The sequence below is a fragment of the Polypterus senegalus genome, chromosome 6, assembly GCF_016835505.1.
Source record: "Polypterus senegalus isolate Bchr_013 chromosome 6, ASM1683550v1, whole genome shotgun sequence".
NCBI classification, from domain to species: Eukaryota; Metazoa; Chordata; class Cladistia; order Polypteriformes; family Polypteridae; genus Polypterus; species Polypterus senegalus.
In genome coordinates, this window is record NC_053159.1 from 174,460,831 (window position 1) to 174,487,973 (window position 27,143).

General features: G+C 35.9%; 1 protein-coding gene across 6 annotated transcripts in view; it reads left to right on the forward strand.

Annotated features, from left to right (window-relative positions):
- Positions 1-27,143, forward strand: part of ubr3 (ubiquitin protein ligase E3 component n-recognin 3) — a 268,225-nt gene that overhangs the window by 123,601 nt on the left and 117,481 nt on the right. For all 6 annotated transcript variants that reach the window (XM_039757590.1, XM_039757589.1, XM_039757591.1 and 3 more), the window contains one exon: positions 9,102-9,251. In XM_039757590.1, coding sequence (XP_039613524.1) covers positions 9,102-9,251 — 150 coding nt within the window. The remainder of the gene's footprint in view (positions 1-9,101; positions 9,252-27,143) is intronic.

Sequence of the window (27,143 nt, forward strand, 5' to 3'; positions counted from 1 at the left end):
ATGTCAGTTGCTTAGAGTTGTATAAAGTGAGAAGTGAAGCAAAATGACACCTTTTATAAATAGTACTATATCGTTATTTGGAACACATGCATTTCATGTATGTTCCGTGTCTACAACAATCTATTTAAACACATTGTTAAAACAGAAAACGTTTTTCATGTTTTAGTAGTAATTGACAAAATGTAGACATGAAGTGTATAATGTGTGAAGCCTGAATTCAAAATATCAAATAAACACTGTCACAAAAGGTACAAATATAACAGAACAAATGCACTTCTATTCAAGAATATAACTGCAGAAAAAGAACCTGCGTTAGTGTGCGACATTGACACGCATTTGCTATGACCGCTTCAGTTGCGCAACTGTATCAACTGTTGACTGGTAATCGAAACTTCACTGGTTCGACCCCGGACAAGTCCGTTTTGAGAAGTGAGCTGCTCTTATTCTTAATATTTTAGAATAAAAACATACATTTGATTCCAGTCTGTAACAGCTGCTGTAAATTTATGATACTTGTAAAGGTTAGCTTTTTTTTTTTTTTTCTTCATTATTTTATTCTCTGTTGCATTCACGATCCCACTTACCCCAACCCCACCCGCGCATTTGACACTGCTGTTTTCACGTAAAGACGCGCTAGGGAGTTTTAGCTTAAGAATACACAGCCGCCCCCAGTCATCGCTGTACTTTGTATATGTACATGGGAAGCTCTGCAGTCTACTTGTGACTTTACGCTGTATGAAGTAAGTAAATAAATAAAGGTAAATAACATTCGATCTGGCTCTTGTATATAAAGTACAGCAACTGACACGCAGGTAAACAGACTTGAGCTGAGAAAACTGTGCGGGGGATGTGATAGCTGCTTATCGACACATTTACATTACAAAAGACGCTGATAGAGAGGTGCGAGGCGATTTTACGTGGGACGGATCTACGAGTTTTTTCGTAGGCTCTGGTAATTCTAGTGTTAATTGTAACCATTCCGTGTCTGTACCTTTATTTTTCTTACAAATATTCCTTCATTTTTCTTCTGCCTCTCTGCAATGAAAGATTAAATGGCTGAAGAAAAATGTTTGAAAAAGGTCATATATACAGCGTTGGGAAAACTGTTCTGCAATATCATTTCACTTGACTTGCAATATACTAAGACATTTTTTTCTATAGCACATTTTAATCCAAAACTTATAGCTCATGGTTCTTAACACAAAATTAAAAAGAAAAATCATAAATGTAAAATAAATGAGTATTTGAATTAATAAACAAATGTCAAAAATGGTAAATAATAAATCAATGCATACTTACCTAATGAAGACAGACAAATAACAGATAACAGATAAACTAGAATTCTTAATTATGAATTTTAAAGCTAAATTAATTTAAGTCTAACGAGTATAACATTATGTCTGATGCTATGGTTAGATGGCTGGGGGGAGAAAAATAAAAACTACTTCAGGTGAGGTGTTGGAGAAAAAAAACATCATGCTGTGCATTCTGCCAAACACATGCACTTAAGGAGTTGCTTATTGGTTTTTATAAACATTTTTTTAAAGTCCATCCATTTTCTTATCCTGTTTCCTTTTTCTTTATTTTTTCCAGTATTTATATAATATTGTTTACTGTGCTATCTTAAGATATAAATACAAATTTAATGATCAATAGATACTTCTGTAATAAAAATAGCAAGATTTGTTCATATTTTTTGAGATTACTCTTTTAGGTGGGGTGTGTGTGTTATTGTTTTAACTTTTAGGTCAGTCAGCTAATGTGAGAATGTATACTACCCAGAATTGATGTCAGTTACCCATTATAAGAATAAACCTTTAAACTAGGCAGCATAGCCTCCTCATGGCTAAAGAATTTGAATGAAATACAGAAGAGTACCTCTTATGCGTTTGTCCCCACACAGTACACATCAGCCAGGGAACCTCCAGTTACAGAAATGTAGGAACAACTATAAAGTTATGATTTGGGTTAATCTGTTTGCATGGTCTCTGTTGAAATAGCTGTTGGAGAATCTGTTTCAGTATTTTAATAAAAAAACCTACTATTTCATTGTCAAACTGTCCTTTTTAAATTTAAGAATTAGTTTTTAAAGACAAACCTTTTAGAGTTTACCATTTCACATTTTTTCAGAATAATATAAATGGTTTTAAAATATTTAAATGAAAGTATTCACATATAATTATAAACATAGAAATTGATCACATGAATAAAGCAAGCTAACAATTTAAAGTTAAGTTTTAGGTTTTTATATTTTTCTTTTATATTTTAGTCATCAGCTGGAAACCTTGCTTAAGGAATAAACCTACAGTTCATTGATGTAATAGCACGAAGAGAGTGACTAATGCAAAAAGAAACATAGAAATGAGTCATATTCTCTGAATTTTCCTATTTCTGTTTTTGGCATCTAAGGACTTTTCAATGTTTTTAATCCCTTAAGTCATTTTTCTTATTGCTTTTGAATACTGACATGATGCACACTAATAGCTACATTTCCAGAAGTCAGTATTTTCTGATTATTTTGTCCTTTCCTTGCACTTGGTGCTGCCACGATAGACTCTGAATAATGAGACACTGCATTTTATTAAGAGACTTTGGAAAATAAACCTTATACTTGAAATATTTTTTTAAGTTGACATATTCAGTTTTTTTCTTTTATTTGATTTAGATTTTAAAATTTTAATAGGATTGATTTTCTTTTCCCACGAATGAAGAAATTACAGATGTATTTAAAAAAATCGATATATTCGATATATCGATATATACAAGAACATAATGTAAGATTAACAATTAACACTTTTCGCTTTTGGTTGGCTTAATACTCATGGAGGCCAAATGTAATGTGCTTATTAAGGAGGCTAATTTTTAGGTGTATTTGCATGTCATGCAGGATGCACCTATTAAAATAGCCATGTCTGGCTGCCTGTTCATTCGTTTGGCTTAGGAAGCACTTCGGCTGCTAATGGACCACTTTTGTTGAAATGTGGCACACTTTGACATTTGTCAAGACAGTCCAAATTTCATTGAGATATCTTAAACAGATCACACTGTACTTAGTTTTAAATTTTCTAAATCTCCCATTAAGAAGCAGTGGCGAATTTATGAACTCATCTGTCTTAAAGCAAGAAACATTGTGTGAGACCTCACCTATAAATTGGTTTACTATTTCAATTTTACCTTGAAAGCAGTTCCACCAATTTGTATATTTTATATATTTTCTTCATTTTCATCTTCGATAGCCACTGCTGACGGCAAACAGATCCCTAGTGCAAGTTAATGAAACACCAGCAGACTACGTGCGTAGGTGAGAAATCATGACTACTGGCTGTTTGAACACATGTGAGACTGTAGTCATCCATCAACAAGTCCAATGAGGCGCACATAAAACCTCTGCATCTGCTATTTGTTTCTGCTTTGTGAAGTCTTCCCAGCAGCTTGAGTGCAAACAAGAGAGATCTAGTGCATCAACACCTCAGTTCTCCCGATGCTTTAAGTTGTAACAGTACCCTAAAGTTCAAAATGCAAGCAAGGAAAACAAAAGGCTATCTAGATATCAATGATTTAGCCTGTGATGTTATACATAGGAGTAAAGAACAATTTACTCAGTATTAACCTTAAAGTAAGCCCTCCGCACATTACCATCATCTGCAGATTATAATGATTCTCTATGTCATTGTCAGTGTAATTTACTAGGGTGACCAGACGTCCTGGTTTACAGGGACAGTTCTGATTTCAGGTTGCGAGACCCAATAAATAACTGAATATCAAAATGTCTCAATTTTAAAAGGCTGTTCATCAAATAGAATGCTGCTCTGCCAAAACATGCAGTACATCCTCACTATATATTTAGAAACGTGCATATGAAACTTCAAGGAGTAAGCCCATACCCCTGCCCATAAACCCTCTTTTTGAAGTAATATACAGTGGTGTGAAAAACTATTTGCCAAATCAGGAAGGGGCAAATAGTTTTTCACACCACTGTATGTATAATAGTGTGGTAAAAACTCCCGCGCAGGAAAAGTTGATTAAATACTTGTGTTAAGGTTGAACAGCATTACTAAAAGGAACAATAGCCAGACAAAAACAGAGCACTGCCAATAACTTGTTTCCACATCGACCACTGTGCGGAAGCATATGTGTTCATTTTTTTCCCGTGTGTTCTGATCCCACTCTGATGTTGATGAAATAAAGCAGCATTAAACAAATAAGGAGTGCCTTGGTGTGTGGGCATACATAATAAACATTTGTCCGAGTTTGGAAATATCTGGTCTAATTTACCATCAGAGTTCCACATTCAACTGATTTCCACCATGGTCACTTGCTGTAATAAAGTTTGCCCTTCACTTCTATTTTTCCCTAACATTTGTCATAACTGAATAGCTTTGCAAATCATAAATATACTACAGCCAGACAATCGCAAAAAAAGAAGATTTTTTTTTTTAATTTTTATTTAAGTTATTCTTGTTAGTTATACTCATTGGCAGTTACAAATTGTATTGTGTGTGTATTAATGTGTGATTATGTGCATGTGTGATGGACTAGGGTCTGTTCTCAGCCTCTTTCCCAATACTGGTGAGATGACATTTGGCCCCTGAAATGGATTGAAAAGATTCTAGAACCTGCCAAGTGAGCTCAGTCCATTGAGGACTGCAGTGCCTGCACAGTCCTCAAATGCACCTGAATGTTACACCATGCATACATTTTCTAACTTGTTTGATCTGGAGGACAATCAAGTTTGGAAAAACTTGTGTCAGTTTGCAGTTCTTGTTATTGTGGCTGATAGCCAAAGACAACGATAACGGCATCTTCTAAAGTCTGTATACTAAATATATGCATCTTTCATGCTCTTCTTTAGACTGACTACAATTGAGTCAGTGTTTTTCATTTAGGAATTTCATGTGTATGATGATCAAATATATGCACAGCTTCTCCCCAAACAATGCTCTCTAACTTCCAGGCTGTTTTCTACCAAAATAAAATAGAACCATTTATTTGATTAATGGTTTTATTTATTTATTTGGTTGGTGACTACAATGATAATGCAATGCTGCTACCTCACAGTTCATATACAGTACTTGTGTGGCAATTGTCTGTGTGGAGTCTGTGCAGTCTCCCATGTATAACATTCTTAAACCTACTTAATCCAATTTATAATCACCAAGTCAGTTGTAATTCATGGAATAATAAGCAAATCACACAGGGAGTGACTAGGTGCAGAACTCAGGACTTTGATTCCATAAGTTCATTGTGCTTACTAGGCTGCCACCCATCTCATGTCCATGTGGATTTTTTTTTCTGGAAACTCTGTTTTTCTTTTCCCAAAGACATATTTGCAGTTCGATTCAGTTCACCAAGTTAACTCAGCATAAGTGGGTGCATGTATTTTTAAGTGTTTAGAGATGGTTTCTGTCTCATCCCTGATATGGCTAGAATTTCTTGAATTTTCCATAATCTAATTGATTATTTTCACCATGTATGAATATATACATTTTAACAACTATTTGTAGGACTTGGCAAAACTAAGCATTGCATACACTGCAGTTGAGTTAAGCACTTATGTTTAGGCTATACAAAATACAGGCTGGTCTTGAGTTATGATGGTGGTCTTGACTTATGGCAATTCTGAAGATATGAATGAATATGTAATACCAAACAATTCCTCTTTTCAGCAGAATAAAATGTTTTGTTTATCTAGCGTGTTCCAGTTTTTACGTGTGAGTGAATTAAATTAGCTTTGATGCTAATGAATAGATAGCATCCATCACTAATTCGAAGTCATACTATAGTACTACTTTGTGGCCATTTTTCATCATTGTATGCTTTTGTTTATATGTGTTACCAGGCGTAACCAGCAGCCTGCACAGTTACCTCTTTCACTGGTAAGGAAATGGATCAGCAGCCTTTAATTTAGCTGAGTATAGAACAGGCTGCTTGTAATAATTATTAATAATTCCATGTAATACTGTATGTTCAAGCACATATATAGTTTATAGTCCATTCAATAAACAATGGTATGCTTATAAAATGTAGATAAGGGAGAACCTTCTATGTGTGATGTTGTGGCTAAAATATTGCATGGCCTGAGCCTCTAATGGTCTCCATGGTAACTTTTTTTACTAAAGAATTGCTAGTCCACACCTCCTGGAGTTCAATACTATGCATCAGAAACTAAGCCGAAATGACAGGTACAAAGCTTTAAAATGGCGAAATCGTGGATAAATTTGGAAGGGAGCTTTGTAGCCATTGTCCGAAATGACTGCTCAGCTTGTTTTTTGTTCAAGTATTAAAAACAAACATCTACAGTTTTTTAAAATAGCAGCTTTGTGCGTAAACTGAAATAAATTGTTCAATAGCAGTCATAGTTTTAGCATTTTGGTGACATTAATGAGGTCAAATTATACTGTTATCTGTGAAGAATCAGTGTGTCCCTCTGCAAGTCAAAAATTATGTATTATTATACATATGTATATATAATATAGTGTATTAATATATGTGTTTATATGTATACATATGTGTGTGTGTATATATATATATAGATATAGAGATAGAGATAGATATAGATATATATAGATATATAGATATGTACTGTATATAACTTTTACTTTTCCTTTCTTTTACCCCTGGCATGAGTGATTTGAATTTAATTATTTGTATTCATATTTAGGCTTATTTCTAATCAAGTAAAATAAACATTTTTAAATTGGTTGCATGTAAGTTTACTTTTGTTTTGATTAACAGTATTTGAAGCAGTGTATTATATACTAGGTGTGTTTATAAGGATAAATGGAAGTAAATAAGAATAAATGTAAATTTTAGAAAACTGAGATACACTAATATTCTAGCTTTCTGAAATAAAAAAAAAGTTTTTTGCAGGCTGTTATTCACTGACCTTTTAAGATTAGATGGAAATTATTGACTATTTTAAGCAGCTCCACTGCATTATAGAGGATCATTTGTGACAAAATTAGATGAAACATGAATCAATGAACATAACTGAAAAAATATGTGCATCAGGATAACACTCAATAAATAGATCAATAACAACATAAACATAAATCTACGATGAAATTAATTACCTAAATTAAAATGATTAGGTACTGATTTGTTTCTTTTAAATTTTATTTTGAATTAATATAATTTTTCTCAGACATTTTTCATTTTATTATAATATATAATGGTTGTAAATGTAATATATTTTACAAATGTGCCATTCAGTCCATCAAGCATAGGTAGTAATTTTAGTGTGCAATGTGTGAAAGCAAGGAGAAACACATAATGTATAATGGATAATTATGTCTGCTGATGGTTTTATGATTCATAGATATCACATCATATAAACTTCTCAGATGTACTAACTAGGACTTTTTTATTCTATTTTGTTATGATGGATGCTTCTCACAATAGCACATAAAAATGTTTTGTGTTTATTGTGTGTACATGTGTATCTATGCATTCATACTGCATATGATAAATTTAATGAATCACAGGATACCAAAACGAGGAGAAAAATGTATCTGTGGAGTTATTAACAAAAACATTTTGTGAGGAGGTTCTGTATTAACCTCATGGGTTAGATGGGGTTCACCTAAAAGTTGAATAATTGTTGGAATGCTAGCAATTGGGAAGGACAAAAACAAAAAAAAATGTAGCTTTGATAATAAAAAATATCAATACTTTGAAAGAGGTATTATAAAAGGATTGAGAAATGGTCTAGTATGCAGTGAAAGTGAAGAGAAAAGAGAGTCACAATATTCTCCAGGTCCAAAAACCTTTGACCATTGCGCTCTATTGAAATTAGAACTAGGGCTGAAAGCCTCTCTGGGCATATGGCAGAACTTAAGATTTAATAAACTCTAAGGATGATAAACGTCTCTCACCAGAAGCAACAGTTTGTAGATGGAGTCTAGATTGCTGAGGGGACTGTATTTTGACTATTTTGTAAAGCACTTTGGCCACAGCATTCCTATGTTGTTTTAAATGTGCTATATAAATAAATTTGACATTGACTTCTCAGATCCCTGTCTCACTGTTACCCACTCACCGTTTGGCTGAAATGGTGCTGCTAATTTTGGCCATGCACTCACTACAGTGGGGACTAGAGAAACTGACCAAGCCAAATCAGAAATGGTAAAATTGTCTAAGTCAACCTAGTCAATCTAGCTTTTTTTTTTTTTTTTTGTAGATATGTAAATCATCTTTACGCTGATTACATTTAATTTTACCAAAAAAGTAACTTTTGTCACAAACACTTTTGCAACGGAGATTGAGCCCCCGTCCTTGTTGTGATTGTGTTGTTGTACTGTGATGATGCTATGCTTTTAGGGGGGATTCCCATAGATTTGTTGTTGCAGTGCATACCTTTGTAGACTGGTGCCCTCAGGGGATGGCCCTCTCCCAGGCCAGGGCCCTAGGCAATTGCCTTCCTTGCCTGTCCTGTTGCGATGCCTCTGCTCCTATGGTATGTATCACTACAAATCACTGAGACTGAGAAATATATTACCAATAAAAAGATAATTTTTTTTAACTTATATCATTTGTTAAAAATGTAAAATAATTTAGTTGGTTAATACAAAGTAGCAGGGAAAGGTTTACTATGTCCCTAATGTTTTCAGCATTTCTTTTATATTACTATAATTTTTTCTTATCCAAGAGATTTGAACATTAATGTTCTCTCTGCTCAAATCTTCAAAACCTTCAGTTTAATGTGTACCATAGCAAATAATCATTCATTCTTTTTCCTGTAAGCCTAATCCATAAAGTGTTTGCTTTTGTTAATAAGAAAACCATGTTTAAATTCATTATCACTTTTTGACACCTCTCTAATGAAATTACATGTGTCACATGCTGAATAACTTAATTTATAATAGCTTGTAGGAGAACAGCAACATCCTAATGTCTTTCAATTTCCATATGCACATAAGGCTGTAAATGCAATTGTATGCTTTTCATTTTATTTGAGTATCTACCATTTTTAATTAAAACTGCATTAGAGTGATACCATTTATGTTTATAGAATCTCATGTTAACTGGTCAGACCCCTTTGGTTAAGTATTTTTGTATATTATTATTATAATTAATTACTTTTAATTTCTTTAAATTCTTAGAGTCACCTGAAGCTGATATTGCAATGGACCTTGGATCTTCAGAGCAGCAAAATGCTGAGATTTTGTATGACTGTGTCATTTGTGGTCAGAGTGGCCCATCTACTGAAGATAGGCCTGCTGGTTTAGTGGTATTGCTACAAGCCTCATCAGGTAAAATAGTGTTTTGAATTTAGTGTTTTGTTTATTTGAGTGTATGTATTTTTAAGTAATAACTAATATAATTGGTGTCTATTTATTTGAATGTATTGAGTTTATTAGAGCAGTTTTGCAGGATTTATCTTCAGAAGTGGAAAAAACGGGTAATATCCGTTACATGCTAAGAACATTAGAACACCAAATTTTTTTTTAGTATATAACATATGCAAATGACCCAGAGGGGCACACAAAAGGTTTGCGTTCCACTCCGTATATTCACAATTCCTGGGAAGAAAAAACACAATGCAATCAATTAATGCTCAAGGGAGCCAAGTAATCTCTTCAGAATAAGTCCAAGATGGGACTGGCGACTGTGGAAAAGTGGCTGCTTTTATAGAGGAGGAAGAGATGTGTCCAAGGTGGGTGGAACAGGAAGTGGGGTCAATGCTAGAGTGTGTTCTGGAAGCAGAAGTGGAGTTAGGCAGGCTTCTGATGGAGGATCTGGAGGAGAGAGAGAGAAAAGGTGTTAGTGCACTCAGTCAACCCCTGCTTTGGCTTACCATGTCCAGCCAGGCCCATTGACTGCCTCCCATGCGCTCGTGTGTGACACATATAATGAACATGGAGTTTGCATAGGACTGCCTCAGTGTGCATCTGCAAAGGAAAAAGGGTTAATGGTTACTTCCACACTGACAAGGAAAGAACTATAGCCTTCATCAGGTGTAAACTGAAAAGAAAAAAGACATCACACACTGTAACATTCCCAAAACCAAGTTAATCCAATTTGAGGTTTGAAGAGTCACAAGCACAGGTGGAAGTCCATTACAGTGTCTACTCACACTTCGGGCCAGGGCCAGTTAGTCACCATTTGATCGAACATACGGATTTCGGGCTGTGGGAGGAAAATTGACATAGTTGGGTGAAAATCCAACACACAGGCAAAACATTTAAACTGCACATAGATAACAGTCGTGCAAGTACAAATATTACTATATAACTGTTGGCATTTGCTTAGTTATTAATTTATTGAAGGTGTTTATGTTTGAGTCTGCTTCTTATGAAAAAATAGGCAAATGTAGAAAGAAATGATAAAATGACCTTTACCATGAACCATGCTATTGATTATTAGCATTTTTTGTTCTACAGTTTATACTCAAGATGAGGTGTCTCGGTTGACTCCCTTGCCCATTATATACTATGTGTTGTTTGCACAGGTGTATGTATGAAGTCTCCAGTAAAAGACAGCTTTATATTCCAGAAAAAAATGACACATTAATACCTGATTGTTCTGTCCATTGATTCATTTTTTTAGGGTTAGGGTCAAATATAGGTCTGAAGGTTGCTGGATTTTTACTGACAACTAACAAAATTTTGTCAGGGCACCACAATACACTAACATACTGTATATTGTTATACTCTATGTGCATGTCTGGAGTATTTAGTTCTGAAATTTGGTGCAGGTATAGGTCATTAGTTCAGTCTAATAGAAATAAAATGCATTTTTGCAAACATTTAATTTGCTGACTGTCTTACATTTAGTTTTTCAAGTTTGATAAATGAGAATGGTTTATAGAGCATACAGATCAAGATTGAAGATTCAAGAGTTTATTCATCGCACACACACACTGTTATTAAGGTACAACGTGCTGTGAAATGAAATGCTGGTCTACTCCAAGATTGTGCAAAACATAACCAAACACAGTGGAATAATAATAAAATTAACAAAATATAATAAAATTAACTAAATTAAATAAGTAACAATTAAATTAAGTTATTGTAGACTAAAATTAAGTTGAAATCTGAAACAGTAAAATGTATAAAGTGACTGTGCAGAGTCTTACCCCATTCATAAGATCCGTTAAAAGTGAAGGTCTGAAGGATTGTCTGAGGTAATGAAGGGTATAGAAGACGAGAGGAGAGTGAAGTATGCAGATCCATTTGATTATAGTCACATAGGTTAGAATGCATGCATGAAATTTGAATGACTAAACAACAAAGCAAATAATTTTTCCTCTGTTTATTCTTTGTTCAGAGTGGATGCTGAGCACCAATTATATGATTAAAGAGAAAGGTGAAAAATAGTAGAAATATATAAATATAATTATTTGGAAACTATATCTCCTTTATCACATTTTTAACTATATATTAATATTTTCATCTTGTGGGTTCATTTTTTGTTCAGGCCTCTTAATTCACTTGATAAAATTTGTGAATAAAGCAAGCAAGCATAGTTTTAACAGCCTAGTAATTTTAATATACCAGCAATGTGCACCTTTTGGCTGTACCTGAAGGAAAAATAATAAGGCAGTAAAAATACCAAGGCTGAAATAACCACAGGTTGAATTACTTAGAAAAAAAAAAATCAATTTATCGTCTTTGAAATCTGGCAATACTGGAAAATGAAAGGTCAAGAAACATGTTTCATACTTCATAGACTGAGTGATCTGACATCTCTCCTTTGCATTTGTATTTCTTATTCTGGAAATTTGGGTTTCCAGTTAATCAGTTCTTTTGTATTGATAAGGTCAAGCAGAATTTATTCCACATCTGTTTGCAACCTAAAACAAAAGTGACTCCTTTAAAATTTGGCTTTTACTAGAAAATTTTGAGAATTTAGCTTTACTAAATCAAATGACATTGAATCTAAAGTTTGTGGTTTTTTTTATCATGACAACTATAATTTTAGCAATTACATACCCGATGAACTAATTGGGCACACAAATAAATGCATAGGAGGAGATCAAAAAAGGCAAGACATGCCCAGTTTTAAAAGACTAATCTCTTATGAACATTAAAGTTTTATGAAGACTGTCTTTAGTCTTGTATAGTTTATTGATCCTTGATCACATTAACATTTCCAAAAAAATGTTGTCCTTTAAGAATCCTGCTAAAATACTTGATGACCATTTACATGTATATGCCTGCAGTCCCCTACATGAAAAAAAATCTTACACTTGCAATATTGGTGTAAAATATTTCCTTAACTTTTTTCCATGTATGTTACCAATTACTACTTCTGCCTTTTTTGTTTTTTTAACTCTGATTATCAAGTAACAGTGCTGATGTACATGTTATATTATGGTAGTTGAGACAGCACAGGTCTTTTTTTTTGCTGCAAACTGCCGCAGTGTAAACAAGGAGCAGCAGTAGAGGCTTGCTTTGTGAGAAAAGATTAAAATGTTAGCCTTTATGTTAAAGAAGGTGGAGTAATAAACTGAGAAAAAGAAATCAGAGCATTTATCCTGTGCAGTTATACAATTAGATAGCAAATCAGACCATTTCATTTCAAGTAGACAGATAGAACTTTATTTATTTTGTCCTTTAAGTTAAACAGCACCATTTTAGTTTGGATATCAAGCTTATTTTAAGTGCAACATGTTACACTTTCAATTGGAAAAAGAAAAATATTAACTTAATAGCAAGATGTCTTTTACTTATAAACCTGTTAAGCATGTTAGTCTTGTGTCTTCTTGATAAAAACATTATGAATATTTGATACATTTGTGGCTTTTTTTAAAGAGTTGTATTCGGTTTATTATTTGTTGCTGTGTTTCATACAGCATAGGTTTGGGTAAGAAACGAGTACTACAGAAGTAGAATGATAATATATATTTATAACAGCACCTCCAGAATTACAATGTCTAGCTGATACACTGAAGGAAAAAAACACATCTGTATAAATATAGTAAATGTATATTTTAACATCAAAAAGCAGTAAGTGGATGTGTATTTACATTTAAGCAGTGTTTAATTGCCAATGTCATTAAATTGATTGTGTGACAATATGTGTGTATGTATAGAAAAAAAATCAGACAATATGACAGCTTGTAATTATGAGAAGCATTTTATTTTCTTTTATGCCCTATGCATTGTGGATTCGTATTTTGTACATATTTAAGTATGTAATTTAAGGGAATTGTATTTATTTTTGCATTTTATGGTCACTGAACAATAAGTCTACATCATTTTGTTTTGTTAATAAAAAATAAAAAGATAAAACCGGTGGTCTATATCTATACTAATAAAAGGCAAAGCCCTCACTCACTCACTCACTCACTCACTCACTGACTCACTGACTCACTCACTGACTCATCACTAATTCTCCAACTTCCCATGTGGGTGGAAGGCTGAAATTTGGCAGGTTCATTCCTTACAGCTTCCTTACAAAAGTTGGGCAGGTTTTATATGAAATTCTACGCGTAATGGTCATAACTGGAAGCTGTTTTTCTCCATTTACTGTAATGGAGATCAGCTTCAACGCCGTGGGGGCGGAGTTTCGTGTGACATCATCACGCCTTCCACGTAATCACGCAGTACATAGAAAACCAGGAAGACCTCAAAAAAGCGCTCAAGAAAACATGCATTATATAATTGAGAAGGCAGCGAAACAATAAGAAGCGAGCGAGTGACATATACAACCATATTCATGAGTTCTGCTACTTCGGAAACAATGCACGATGTAAACCTACACTTTAAATTAAGTTCATAGACAGGCTGCCGCTGGCGTTTGTAATTTAGTGCCTGCCCATATAAGGCCGTCCGTCAGCGGCAATCCAATAGCAAACTCCACTAAATATTCACGGGGTGAAGGACTGTGCTTATGGAGAGGAAGATGAGATGGTCAGGGTGGTGTTTGACACAAACTCAGCGAAACTGCGAGAGAAAGTTTTAAGTGCCAGGACTAAGGTAACATTAAATAAAGCTATGGACATAGCACGAGATGGCACCAGCACAGCTGGGAACCTTCGATGCAAGTACACCGAGTGGCTCACGTGAACTGGCGAGTGCACAGATAAAAGCAACAGTTCCAAAGAGGCTGAACAAAACCGAATTACACAATTGAAAAGGCAGCAAAAATATGAATCGTCTGATAAGCATATTCATAAATGCAGCTACTGTGGAAACAAAGCACACGGTGGAAAAAGTCAATGTCCGCTAAAGGAAGACAGTGTAAAAAACCCGTGCATGCAGTGTGTCAGGTCTCAGATAAAGAAGAAGGCGAGCTGTTTATTGATGCAGTAAGAAAGCGAATCGATGAATGAAACCTGTCATCTTTACAGCGATTGACAAACACGGAATGTAACTTGAACACAACACATCCTACAAATACGAACCTGATTGAAAGAAATAATGATAATCAAATCCTTGATGACAGCAACACTCAGTAACACTCACAAAACAAATACTGTATATTGACAGTCATGTTACGTTATTTTTAAAATGTTCCCTTTTCTTTTTATACCTTTTTTAACACACTACTTCTCCGCTGCGATACGCGAGTATATACAGTATATATGCATATATATATATATATATATCCCGCTCTACATACTCGAATAATGTATACTTTATTCGCCATCAATGATTGTTTTGGTAAAGCCATACTCAGTGTATTCATTAGATGAACGGTAAAAAAGTAAGAGCGAGGGGAGGATGAATCATTGAGGCATGCAGGCTGTAGTGCGCGTCAACTCTATCTGAATTGCGCGATCACATTTGAAAAAATATATCTTTTCAAGTTCTATTTAGTCCATACTGTATGTGTCAAACTCAAGGGCCGCGGGCCACATCCGGCCCGGCGTGTAATTATATCCGCCCGAGATCATTTTATATACTGTATTATTGTTATTAATGGCCCGGGTATATGAAGCGCTGGTAACACAATAAACTACAGATCCCATAATGCAGCGCTTCAGCTGCCTTGCCGAACACTTACCGCATTAATCAAGTCTACCTTATGATGCTGCAAGTTATTGCGAAGTTATAGTTATTGCGCACTGAGTTTGCACGGCGCTTTGGTGACTTTGAAGAACAAAAAAAGTCCGTCTACATGCGGCTCGAACCTTGTGCATGTTTGGTAGCACATATCTGTGTGAGAAGCTCTTCTCAGTGATAAAGACTAACAAAACAGCACACAGGAGTTGCCTCACTGATGAGCACCTGCAATCCATCCTGAGAATCTCCACAACACAGAACCTCACACCAAACAGAAACGAACTTGTGGCCAAAAAAAGATGCCAGGCGTCCAGCTCTAAAATGACATATGAGCAAAGACAACTGCATGATTTGATTTGTTATTGCACGTAAGAGCGGGAGTCAACCGTTTTAACAAACAGCGTATTGCACTGATACAAAATAGCTGTGTGTGTATATATGTAGATATGTATGTATATGTATATATATGTTTATATATGTGTGTGTGTATATATGTATGTATGTATATATATATATGTATTTGTGTGTATATATGTGTGTGTATGTATATATATATATATATATATATATATATATGACAACAACACTCATCACTCACAACAGTGACAAAACAATTACATTGACAATCAGGTTACGTTATTTTCAAAATGTTTCCTTTTCTTTTCATTGCTTCTTTAACACACTACTTCTCCGCTGCGAAGCGCGGGTATTTTGCTAGTTTTAAATATAAAAATACATTTTAAAATAGGACACAAGGCTTTCTATGCATCTGGTTATGCAGGATCTTAGTGTAAAAAGATTTATAAAGGGAAAAAAAATCAGAATCAGTTGATCAAGTAACTAGTGCTGGGCGGTATACTGGTTCATACCGAAAATCGTTTTTTATTTTTGTTATGATATGGATTTTTTTTTATACCGCAACACCAGTTTAAATTGCTTAAACAACGTTCAGAACGTGGCGCAGCGGGAAACTGTTTAAGGGGGACCTTTTTCACTGTTACACTGCTAAACACATACAACAGACTACATGCTTTAGTGGAGGTGTTGCGCTGGGGCTCTTTTTCACTGCTACACCGCTAAACAGGCATGCAACGGAGTATATGTGGTAGTGGAGGTATTGCGCGGTGAAAATGGACAGAGAGCATTCTGAAACTGAAGCTGTAGCAGACGATAAAGTTGAACATGATGACACAGAAGAACTTTTGCTGGAAAAAGGAGTCACGTCTGTTGTCTGGAGATACTTTGGATTTAAAAGGTCGGTTGTGGACCATTATGTTCAACTGTGTGAATACTGTTTCTATACTATTGGATAATACAGCAAGACAAGTTGTACTTGTTTTATTTATTTCAATACTGTGTAATGTACCCAGGTACTGTGTAATATTGTGACAACATGTTGACTTTAATCTCGACATAAATGGCGAGAATAAAGTCAACATGACTACTTTATTCTCGTCATAAGCGTCGAGATTAAAGTGGAAATGTCGAGAATAAAGTCGGCATGTTGACTTAATTCTTGTAATTTGTCATTAAAGTAGAACATCGTAAACTAAACTTCATTTTCAAATGAATATTTAATTTACTAGATTTTCTCAAACCTCATTGCAAGTTATGTAGCACATTAAATGCTTTGTTTTAAGTGTTCCCCGAGCCACGTTAATTGCTACGTGCTTCTTAAACTGACTTACTCTTGCACTAAGACGAGGCACAGGCAGCACACAGAATACATTAATGTCATGATATTCCTGCTCCCTGAACATTCAGAATGCTAAGATAAGTACTCGATATAATTTTCATGATGAAATGCATTAAAGCATGTATTAATCATGTGGGGGCACGGTGGCGTGGAAGTTGCACTGCTTCCTTGCAGCAAGTTGGTCTCGGGTGTACCCTGCCTTGAATTTGCATGTTTTTCTGGTGGGTTTACTTGCCGTGCTTCAGTTTCCTTTCAAAGTCATGTAGGATGTTGGGTTTTGTTATGCTATGTTAACCCTCCTAGTGTATGTATTGCTTGTATTCAGCCTGCGATGTGCTGGTGCCCTATTCAGGATTTGCTCCTGCCTCACACACAATGCTTTCTGGGATGGGCGCAACCCTTAATGGATGGCATAACTAAACATGTATAACAAGATTTTTTTATGTTTTGAACACTCTGTGGTTTAGGTGTATAACTAGTTTTAATTTCACAAAGACGTTTATCATGTGGTGATTGGTTATGTGGAGAAAGAAAAAGGAAGGATAGGAACTGGGGGTTTGGTGTGTAGATAGAGGCAGCATGCATGCAATAAAGAAAGCCTGCTTAGATGAACATCCATTGAATTCTGTGTTCGTGTCTCCGACCACAAGATCACAAACCCAACATTTACACAATATTTAAGTTAAACCTTTGCGATACCCATTCATACATCCAGTTTTTTGGAGCTTCGTCACACCTGCCATAAAGTTCTCCACACTGAACGTACACCTGGGGACCCCATACTGCAAGGGAGCAGCACTATCGCCACACTACCATGCATGTTTAATACCTGCTTTAATGCATTTCATCCTGAAAATGATATCAAGTATTTATCTTAGCATTCTAAATTTTCAGAGAGCAGGAATATCATGAAGGGAATGGATTCTGTGCGGCGACTTTAATCTCGACATAAGCACCGAGATTAAAGTGGAAATGTTGAGAATAAAGTCAATATGTCAACTTTTTTCTCGACGTATAGTTTTTTGTTTTTTTTTTTAAATACAATTCCATAGGGCTATACCACAATAGTATTGTAAATGCAAGTTGCAGTTTTATTATTTATGTATATAGCATAGCTTGAAACAAAGTCCATATTAATGCAATTTCCCTTAATGATGGTTCAGTTGGTAAAGATGTCATAACCAAGTTGCACTTGTTTTATTTTATTTTTATTTGGTGAGTACTGTGTAATGCACCTGGGTTTTAAGTCTTGAAGTAATAGTATTATTACTGGAAGTTGTACTATTATTTATTAGTTTAAATATTATGCAGTTTAACAATGGTAAAGTTGTTTAAAAAGTCACTTTAACATGTCAGTGGAGAGAGATTGTTAACATTAACAGAAAGTGTAGTTTGTTTACAAAAAATATTTACTATTCCTTTTCTAAGACATGTTCAGTGCAATACAACTTTGACAAGCACCTCTGGATATTTTACTAAGTCTAAATGCCTCTTTGGGTGGTTGAAAATATGTTGTCTAAATTTTTGTTTGTTGTTTACAAAATTTGTTCAATAAATAGGCTCTATATTTTAACTGCAACTGTCATGCAATGTGATTCCTTCTCTTCATTAGTGCCACCCCCTTAAAAACTATCATTTTATGGGGCCATGCCAACCTGTATTAATACTTGTGTGCACATTAAAATGTTTTTTTTTTTGTACAATGTACAATTCTCATGACAGAAAAAAAAAGTTGGATACCGTGAGACCGGTAATAATTTTGAAAAATACAGTGATAAAGAATTTTCGTCATACTGCCCAGCACTATAAGTAACATGAAATCGGTGATTGGTATCACCCTTAAAAAACCTGTTTGTAGCATCCCAAATAAACAGCACTAATGGAATATGTCACATTATTTTGCACTATTATCTCCTCCTTTTAATACAGAGACCAAAGTTGCACCAAAACTTACCATAACCTTTCGACCAGCATCCTGTTAGCCTTCTTAATAAATTCTGTTACATTGTCTGATTGAATAGTTATTCCCTGAATATTACAACAGTCTTTTTCATAAAGCATGTGTTCTAGCTTCAGAATTTTGTAATTATTTGTAAACACCCAGTTTGCATACTGCTTTAAAATGTATTAGCCCCCTTCCTAATATCCTCAGTTTCTACATATTTTGTGTATTGTAGTGGCCTCCTAACTTTAGATAAAATGCAATATTGCAGAAATGAGTGAACACACAGCTATAGTTTTTAAATTATTACTTTCCTTATTCAAGGAAGAAATGTATCCATCCCACCTCTACCACCTGTGTGAAAATGTAATTGGCCCCATAATTTCAATACCCCGTTGCAGCATTTTTACCAGCAATAATTGCAACTAAAGCCTTTCTGTAATTTGATACAAGTCTTTCACTTTACTGTTGAGGATTTTTAGCCAGGGCGCAATGGTACCACTGCTGCCTCACAGTTAAGAGACCCGGGTTGACTTCCAGGGTCCTCCCTGCGTGGAGTTTGCATGTTCTCCCTGTGTCTGTGTGGGTTTCCTCCAGGTGCTCCGGTTTCCTCCCACAGTCCAAAGACTTGCAGGTTAGGTGCATTGGTGATTCTAAATTGTCCCTAGTGTGTGCTTGGGGGATGTGTGTGTCCTGCGGTGGGCTGGCACCCTGCCTGGGATTTGTTTCCTGCCTTGCGCCCTGTGTTGGCTGGGATTGGCTCCAGCAGACCCCCGTGACCCTGTATTTAGGATATAGCGGGTTGGATAATGGATGGATGGATAGATTTTTAGCCTTCTCATCTTTTTAGAACTGCAGCCGATTCAGACATATTGGTAGAATGTGAGCTGCTTATTTTAGGCCATGCCGTAATATCATTTTAAGCTGCTTGTTTTAGGCCATGCCACAGCATTCCTATTGGGTTTTTAGGTCAGAACTAGGCCACTCCAAAACTTGAATTTTGTTTCTTCTTAGCCATTCAATTGTAAACTTGATTTTGTGCTTTGGTCATTGTCCTTCTGCATAATCCAATTACATTTCAGCTTCGGGTAACAGAGATGACGTACATTCTTTTTAAGAATATTCTGGTAAAGTGCAGAATTCATGATTCCTTCAATAATGGCAAATCTTCCAGGTCCTAAGGCAGCAAAGCATAACTACACTTTCACATTGCCACCCCTGTATTTTATTGTAAGTACAGTATAATGTTCAGTAGTGATGTGAAAGACATCAAAATATAGGAAGGGGTTGGTGGTGATTATTGCTGGTAAAAAAGCTGTGGGGGCAATTAATTTTTTACGTGGGTGGTAGGATGGCTGGATAACTTTGTTTCTCGAATAAAGAAAGTAATGACTGTGTTGCATGTTCATATAATTTCCATGTATTTTGTCTAATGTTCTGAAGCCATTTATTGTGTAGATATGTAAAAATAGAGCTTGTTAGGAAGTGAGGTAGCACTGTATCTACACAGACCTCAATTTTTCTCCATCTGTAGGAATTTTGATGACTTTACATTATTTGATAATCCACTTAATTTTTCATTAGATCATAGTTTTCCATTAGTACTGTTGATCCTAAGCAGTTTCACTCAAAATTGGCAAACATACAGCTAAACATGAACTGAATTGCATTATTTGATATGATGCGTTTGTTCTGACACAGACATAACTGGCTGGCTACAAGGACAAAGAAAATAAAGGATCAGGAAATAATATCTTTAATAAACAAAAGACTAGCAGAGGTCAAAGTCTAGAATTGAATGATTGTGTGACACAATCCAATACGCAAAACAAAATCAAAGCCTTAGAGAACATAGGCATACATTCTTTATAACCAGAAAGTTCTAAAGAGAAGCACTCGTGAAAGATTTTGGTTTGGTTCCACAAACCTGAACACTGATTAACATCTGCCACTGGTTTAAGTATCATCATGTCTATGATGCAAACAATGCTACTTCTTAGAAGTGTAGCATTACAACAGAAATCATATCTTGAAAACCAAAGAATAAAAAGGTGGCACCCATTAGGAAAACAGGATAGTATCACAATAAAGCAAAAAAAAAATAATTCTGTAAATCACCACACAAAATGACCAAACTGGAAACTGCATGATTCAAAACCTTAGCAAAGATAAAAAGTTGTGAACAAAAATGCATTAAGCTTTCAAAACATTCAGAGTTAGAAGCATCATAACAGCATTGTAAATGATTATAATGCCAAACTACATGATTAATTGAGCGATTTTAATGCTTCAAGTTTCTAAAACAGCTGATAAATAGTGTAATTTTAAAATTTCAATTGCATTAATTTCTCTCTGTTAATTTTAATTTTTTTTCTTGCTTTTTTAGCCGTTTACATTTTTCCCTTTTTCACTGTACAGTGTCTAATAGGAATCCCGGCACTCATTCTCATCTGTAAATGTAGTCATCTTGTTTATTTAAGGTTATACCAAAGTGAAATCCCGATCCTTGCCAAACTGTACTTTTGAGAGCAACCATTTCAAAAAACATCCTAATGACATAATATATTCATCTGTATAACCTGTCCTGAATCCCACTGTAAGATACAGCTAATTCTCATGAGTTACTGCATGAAAAACTTTTTGAAAGTCTAGGTAAATAATAAATACAGAATTGCTGGTAGTTGTCTTTGTTTCTTCTTCATGTAACTTGAGCATTTTACTGAAAACTTGTCTGTAATTATCTGGCTCATGTTGATTTTTAAGCAGATATGGTGGAGAGAAGGAAGGTTGATATATTGTGCTTGCAAGAGTGTTTTGGAGGTGAAAAGAGTGTCAGACAGAGTAATGATTATGAAGCTGGAAATTGGAGGTGTGATGATGAATGTTGTTAGTGCATATGCACCGCAAGTTGAGTGTGCAATGGGTGAGAAAGAAGATTTTTGGAATGAGTTGGATGAAGAGATGAACAGTGTACCCAAGGGACAGAAAGTGGTGATTGGAGCGAATTTCAATGGGCATGTTGGTGAAGGGAACAGTGGAGATGAGGAGGTGAAGGGTAGGTATGGTGTCAAGGAGAGGAATGAAGAAGGTCAGAGGATAGTGGATTTTGCCAAAAGGATGGACATGGCTGTGGTGAATACGTATTTTAAGAAGATGGAGGAACATAGGGTTATGTACAAGAGTGGAGGAAGATGCACAGAGGTAGATTACATCCTATACAGAAGAGTTGATCTGAAGGAGATTGAAGACTGCAAAGTGGTGGCAGGGGAAAGTGTAGTTAAGCAGCATAGGATGGTGGTCTTTAAGATGACGTTGGAGATCAAGAAGAGGAAGAGAGTGAGGGCAGAGCCAAGGATGAAATGATGGAAGTTGAAAAGGAAGACTGCAAGGTTGAGTTTAGGGAGGAGGTGAGACAGGCACTGGTTGGCAGTGAAGAGTTACCAGACAGCTGGGAAACTATAGCAGATGTAGTAAGGGTGACAGCAAGAAGGGTGCTTGGCGTGACATCTGGAAAGAGGAAGGAGGAAAAGGAAACCTGGTGGTGGAATGAGGAAATACAGGAGAGTATACAGAGGAAGAGGATAGCAAAGAAGTGGGATAGTCAGAGAGATGCAGAAAGTAGACAAGAGTACAAGGAGATAAGGCGCAAGGTGAAGAGAGAGGTGGCGAAGGCTAAAGAAAAGGCGTACGATGAGTTGTATGAGAGGTTGGACACTAAGGATTCAGAAAAGGACCAGTGGACTAGACAGAGGGACCGAGCTGGGAAAGATGTGCAGCAGGTTAGGGTAATAAAGGATAAAGATGGAAATGTACTCACAAGCAAGGAGAGTGTGTTGAGCAGATGGAAAGAGTACTTTGAGAGGCTGATGAATGAAGAGAACGAGAGAGAGAGAGAAGAGGTTGGATGTTGTGGAGATAGTGAATCAGGAAGTGCAGCGGATTAGCAAGGAGAAAATAAGGACAGCTATGAAGAGGATGAAAAATGGAAAGGCCATTGGTCCAGATGACATACCTATGGAAGCATGGAGGTGTTTAGGAGAGATGGCAGTGGCGTTTTTAACCAGATTGTTTAATGGAATCTTGGAAAGTAAGAGGATGCCTGAGGAGTGGAGAAGAAGTGTACTGGTGCTGATATTTAAGAATAAGGGGGATGTGCAGGACTGCAGAAACTACAGGGGAATTAAACTGATGAGCCACAGCATGAAGTTATGGGAAAGAGTAGTGGAAGCTAGGTTAAGAAGTGAGCAGCAGTATGGTTTCATGCCAAGAAAGAGCACCACAGATGCAATGTTTGCTCTGAGGATGTTGATGGAGGAGCTTAGAGAAAGCCAGAAGGAGTTGCATTCTGTGTTTGTGGACCTGGAGAAAGCATATGAAAGGGTGATTCGAGAGGAGCTGTGGTATTGTATGAGGAAGTCAGGAGTGGCAGAGAAGTACGTAAGAGCTGTACAGGATATGTACGAGAGAAGTGTGACAGTGGTGAGGTCTGCGGTAGGAGTGACGGATGCTTTCAAGTTGGAGGTGGGATTACATCAGGGATCGAATCTGAACCCTTTCTTATTTACAATGGTGATGGACAGGTTGACAGACGAGATTAGAGAGGAGTCCCCATGGACTGTGATGTTTGCTGATGACGTTGTGATCTGTAGGGAGCAGGTTGAGGAGACCATGGAGAGGTGGAGATATGCTCTAGAGAAGAGAGGAATGAAGGTCAGTAGGAACAGGACAGAATACATGTGTGTGAATGAGAAGGTGGTCAATGGAATGGTGAGGATGCAGGGAGTAGAGTTGGCGAGGGTGGATGAATTTAAATACTTGGGATCAACAGTACAGAGTAATGGGGAGTGTGGAAGAGAGGTGAAAAAGAGAGTGCAGGCAGGGTGGAATGGATGGAGAAGAGTGTCAGGAGTAATTTGTGACAGACAGGTATTAGCAAGAGTGAAAGGGAAGGTGTACAGGACGGTAGTGAGACCAGCTATGTTATATGGGTTGGAGATGGTGGCATGGACCAGAAAGAAGGAGACAGAGCTGGATGTGGCAGAGTTAAAGATGCTAAAATTTGCACTGGGTGTGAGGAGGATGAACAGGATTAGAAATGAGTACATTAGAGGGTCAGCTCAAGTTGGACGGTTGGATGAGAAAGTCAGAGAGGCGAGATTGCATTGATTTGGACATGTACAGAGGAGAGATGCTGGGTATATTGGGAGAAGGATGCTAAGGGTAGAGCTGCCAGGGAAGATGAAAAGAGGAAGGCCTAAACAAAGGTTTATGGATATGATGAGAGAAGACATGCTGGTAATTGGGGTAACAGAACAAGATGCAGAGGACAGAAAGATATGTAAGAAGATGATCCTCTATGGCGAACCCTAACGATAGTAGCCGGAAAAAGAAGAAGAAGACTCTGTATAACAGATTCTGGTCTTAAAGAAATTATCAGCAATGTAATCATAAATGTACACAAAGCCCTGGGATTGAAACACAGTCTAGGTGCAATCTATGGAGTTTGTACATTGACCTCATATCTGCATGGGGTTTTATTCTTGTACTCTCACATCTTCAAGATTTGCAGTTTAATAGCCATCTTTAAAATATCCATGTTTTTGTGAATTTGCCCTGCAATGGACTTGCATACCCCATATAGGTTTGTTTCCTGCCTTGTGTCGTGAACCGCATAAGTAGGTAAAACATGAATGGATGGATGGATCTGTATACATAACATGCTTCTTTAAAGACTTTAGTACTATATTAATGTTGCCTGATATGTTAACTAGTGCTGGAAGCAAAAAATACAGATTGTCTGTTTCTCATTGTTTTATCTATGTAACTTATTACTCACATTCTTCTCTTAACACACTATCACTTACCACTTTATAATACTTGAGTCACTCAAATTAACTTCTCTTAATGTCCTTCATTACTTAACCTTGAATCCTGATAGTGAAGCAAGGAACACAACTATGCATTTCTCAGTCTTATCTAATAAGCAATACCAAGCTGCTAGCATTTTTAAAGTACAACTTACTTTTCAAAGGATGGAAGTGCTTCACTTATTCATTTCCATGTGATCTACTTATTTGTATACAACGGCAACTCTCCAAAGACATTTCAGGTTTTTGTCAGTTAATTTATTTTTACATTTCTCATCAAAATGTTATTATTCCTTTGTCATTATGGAGTCAAAAATAATGAAGGTGCATAAGCTGTAATGGCTGGCACAGAAATTGTACAGTACTATAGGTTGCATATTTTTATATTATCCATTCCTGGTTATACTAAGTAACTTTACGTACAGATAGATCAAGTAAGAAAATTCCACTTAGTTTATTGCTTTTGAGGTTGACTTCATATTTTATCTGTTAGATACTTTGATTCGTGATAATCTCTGCTTATACTTTTATGAAGACTCGTGTGTAGTTAAAAAGCACACACAAAATTTAATGGTCGAGAAGTTAATGGCTCTGTTTGTCATCCATGATTCAGACGTGATACCAATGCAGCCACGTTAAATTTGTGGTATGTGCTAATACTGCATTGCTTCATGTGCAACCTACTCCTTTACATGCTTGTCCGGCCAAAATGACCAAAAGACTGCACTCATAATGCATTAATCTTTGCTATTATTGTTTAACAACAACAACAACATTTATTTATATAGCACATTTTCATACAAAAAGTAGCTCAAAGTGCTTTACATAATAAAGAATAGAAAAATAAAAGACGCAATAAGAAAACAAAATAAATCAACATTAATTAACATCGAATAAGAGTAAGGTCCAATGGCCAGGGGGGACAGAAAAAACAAAAACTCCAGACGGCTGGAGAAAAAAATAAAATCTGTAGGGATTCCAGACCATGAGACCGCCCAGTCCCCTCTGGGCATTCTACCTAACATAAATGAAACAGTCCTCTTTGAATTTAGGGTTCTCATGGAAGGGCTTGATGATGATGGTCATGTAGACTTCTGCCTTTTAATCCATCCATCATTGTTGGAGCCTCATGAAGCTTTGAGTAGGTGGAGGTGGCACAGGCCACCACCACAAAGAAACCGGAAAAAGAAACAGAAAAAGAGAGTAGGGGTCAGTACAGATTTTAGAGCCACCATGAATAGTTATTATGATGAATTGAACATATAGAGTATCAGGATTAAGTTAAACTAAGTTAGATTGAAGTTATAAAAAGGCCATGTTAAAGTAATGTGTTTTCAGCAGTTTTTTAAACTGCTCCACTGTATTATCCTGGCGAATTCCTATTGGCAGGCTATTCCAGATTTTAGGTGCATAACAGCAGAAGGCTACCCGCCTCACCACTTCTTTTAAGTTTTGTTTTTGGAATTCTAAGGAGACACTCATTTGAGGATCTAAGGTTACAATTTGGAATATAAGGTGTCAGACATTCCGATATATAAGATGGAGCGAGATTATTTAAGGCTTTATAAACCATAAGCAGAATTTTAAAGTCAATCCTGAATGACACAGGTAACCAGTGTAGTGACATCAAAACTGGAGAAATGTGTTCAGATTTTCTTTTCCTAGTTAGGATTCTAGCAGCTGCATTCTGCAGTAGTTGCAAACGTTTAATTTAATCTAATTACTGTTAAGGTTTAAGTCCACTTTAATTGAAATAAATTTTTGGCACAGTGTTGCCATGTTTGTTCTAACTATATAAGTTTATATACTTTATAAAGAAATTTAAAATGTTTTTCACTTTTCTCTGAGTACTTGTTATCACAGTACATACTGTATATTTTTCAGAAACCAACTAATAGGAAATACATTATTGAAATGACAATCTAAACAAATTTTTAACTGTAAGGAACTAAATGTATATGTTTATGCAGTGCTATTTCTTAAATATTACTACACTTTCTTTGTATGCACCTAGTGATGTAGTGCTAGTGCCTGGGTACTAGAGGCAGAGGTTCAGTTAAAGCACAGAGTGTAAACCTTTGCATAAGGAGGAAGGCTTTTTTTATTATTAAATTAATCAACCATTTAATAAAACACGAAATTATGCATGTTCAGTCCCCCTGAGCATCCTGATTAGTCAGCTTGGCTTTGGTGACACGAGAGAAGAGGAAGTGCGAGAGTGAGATGCACAAGGAGGAGAAATGGCATGGGAGGCATGTGGAGGGTTACCTTCAAAATAAAAGCATGCGAGAAAGCTGCCCTGACAATAATAACAGAGCTCTGCATTTTAGGAAAATATCCTAAGTGCTAGCCATGGTATTACTGAAAATAATACTCAGTGTTGAGGTTTCATTTTTATTTATTTATTTATTTTAAGCCTTCACTCATTCTCTGGAGACTTATCGAAAGTAGCAATCTCTCTCCAGTCCAATCATTTAGATCCGCATGATCAGATAGCAGTTGACTTTGGCTGAGGAACATCATTCATGACTCATTGTTTAAAAAAGCAAAAGGGAAAATGTCTTTTAAATGATTTCTTATATTTCATCAGTGTTTCTTAATAAGAGCTTGTAAATTAACTTTTTTCAATCATCAATTCACAAAATGATGGTACTTATGGGAATTAAATTCATTCAGTCAGTCTGAAC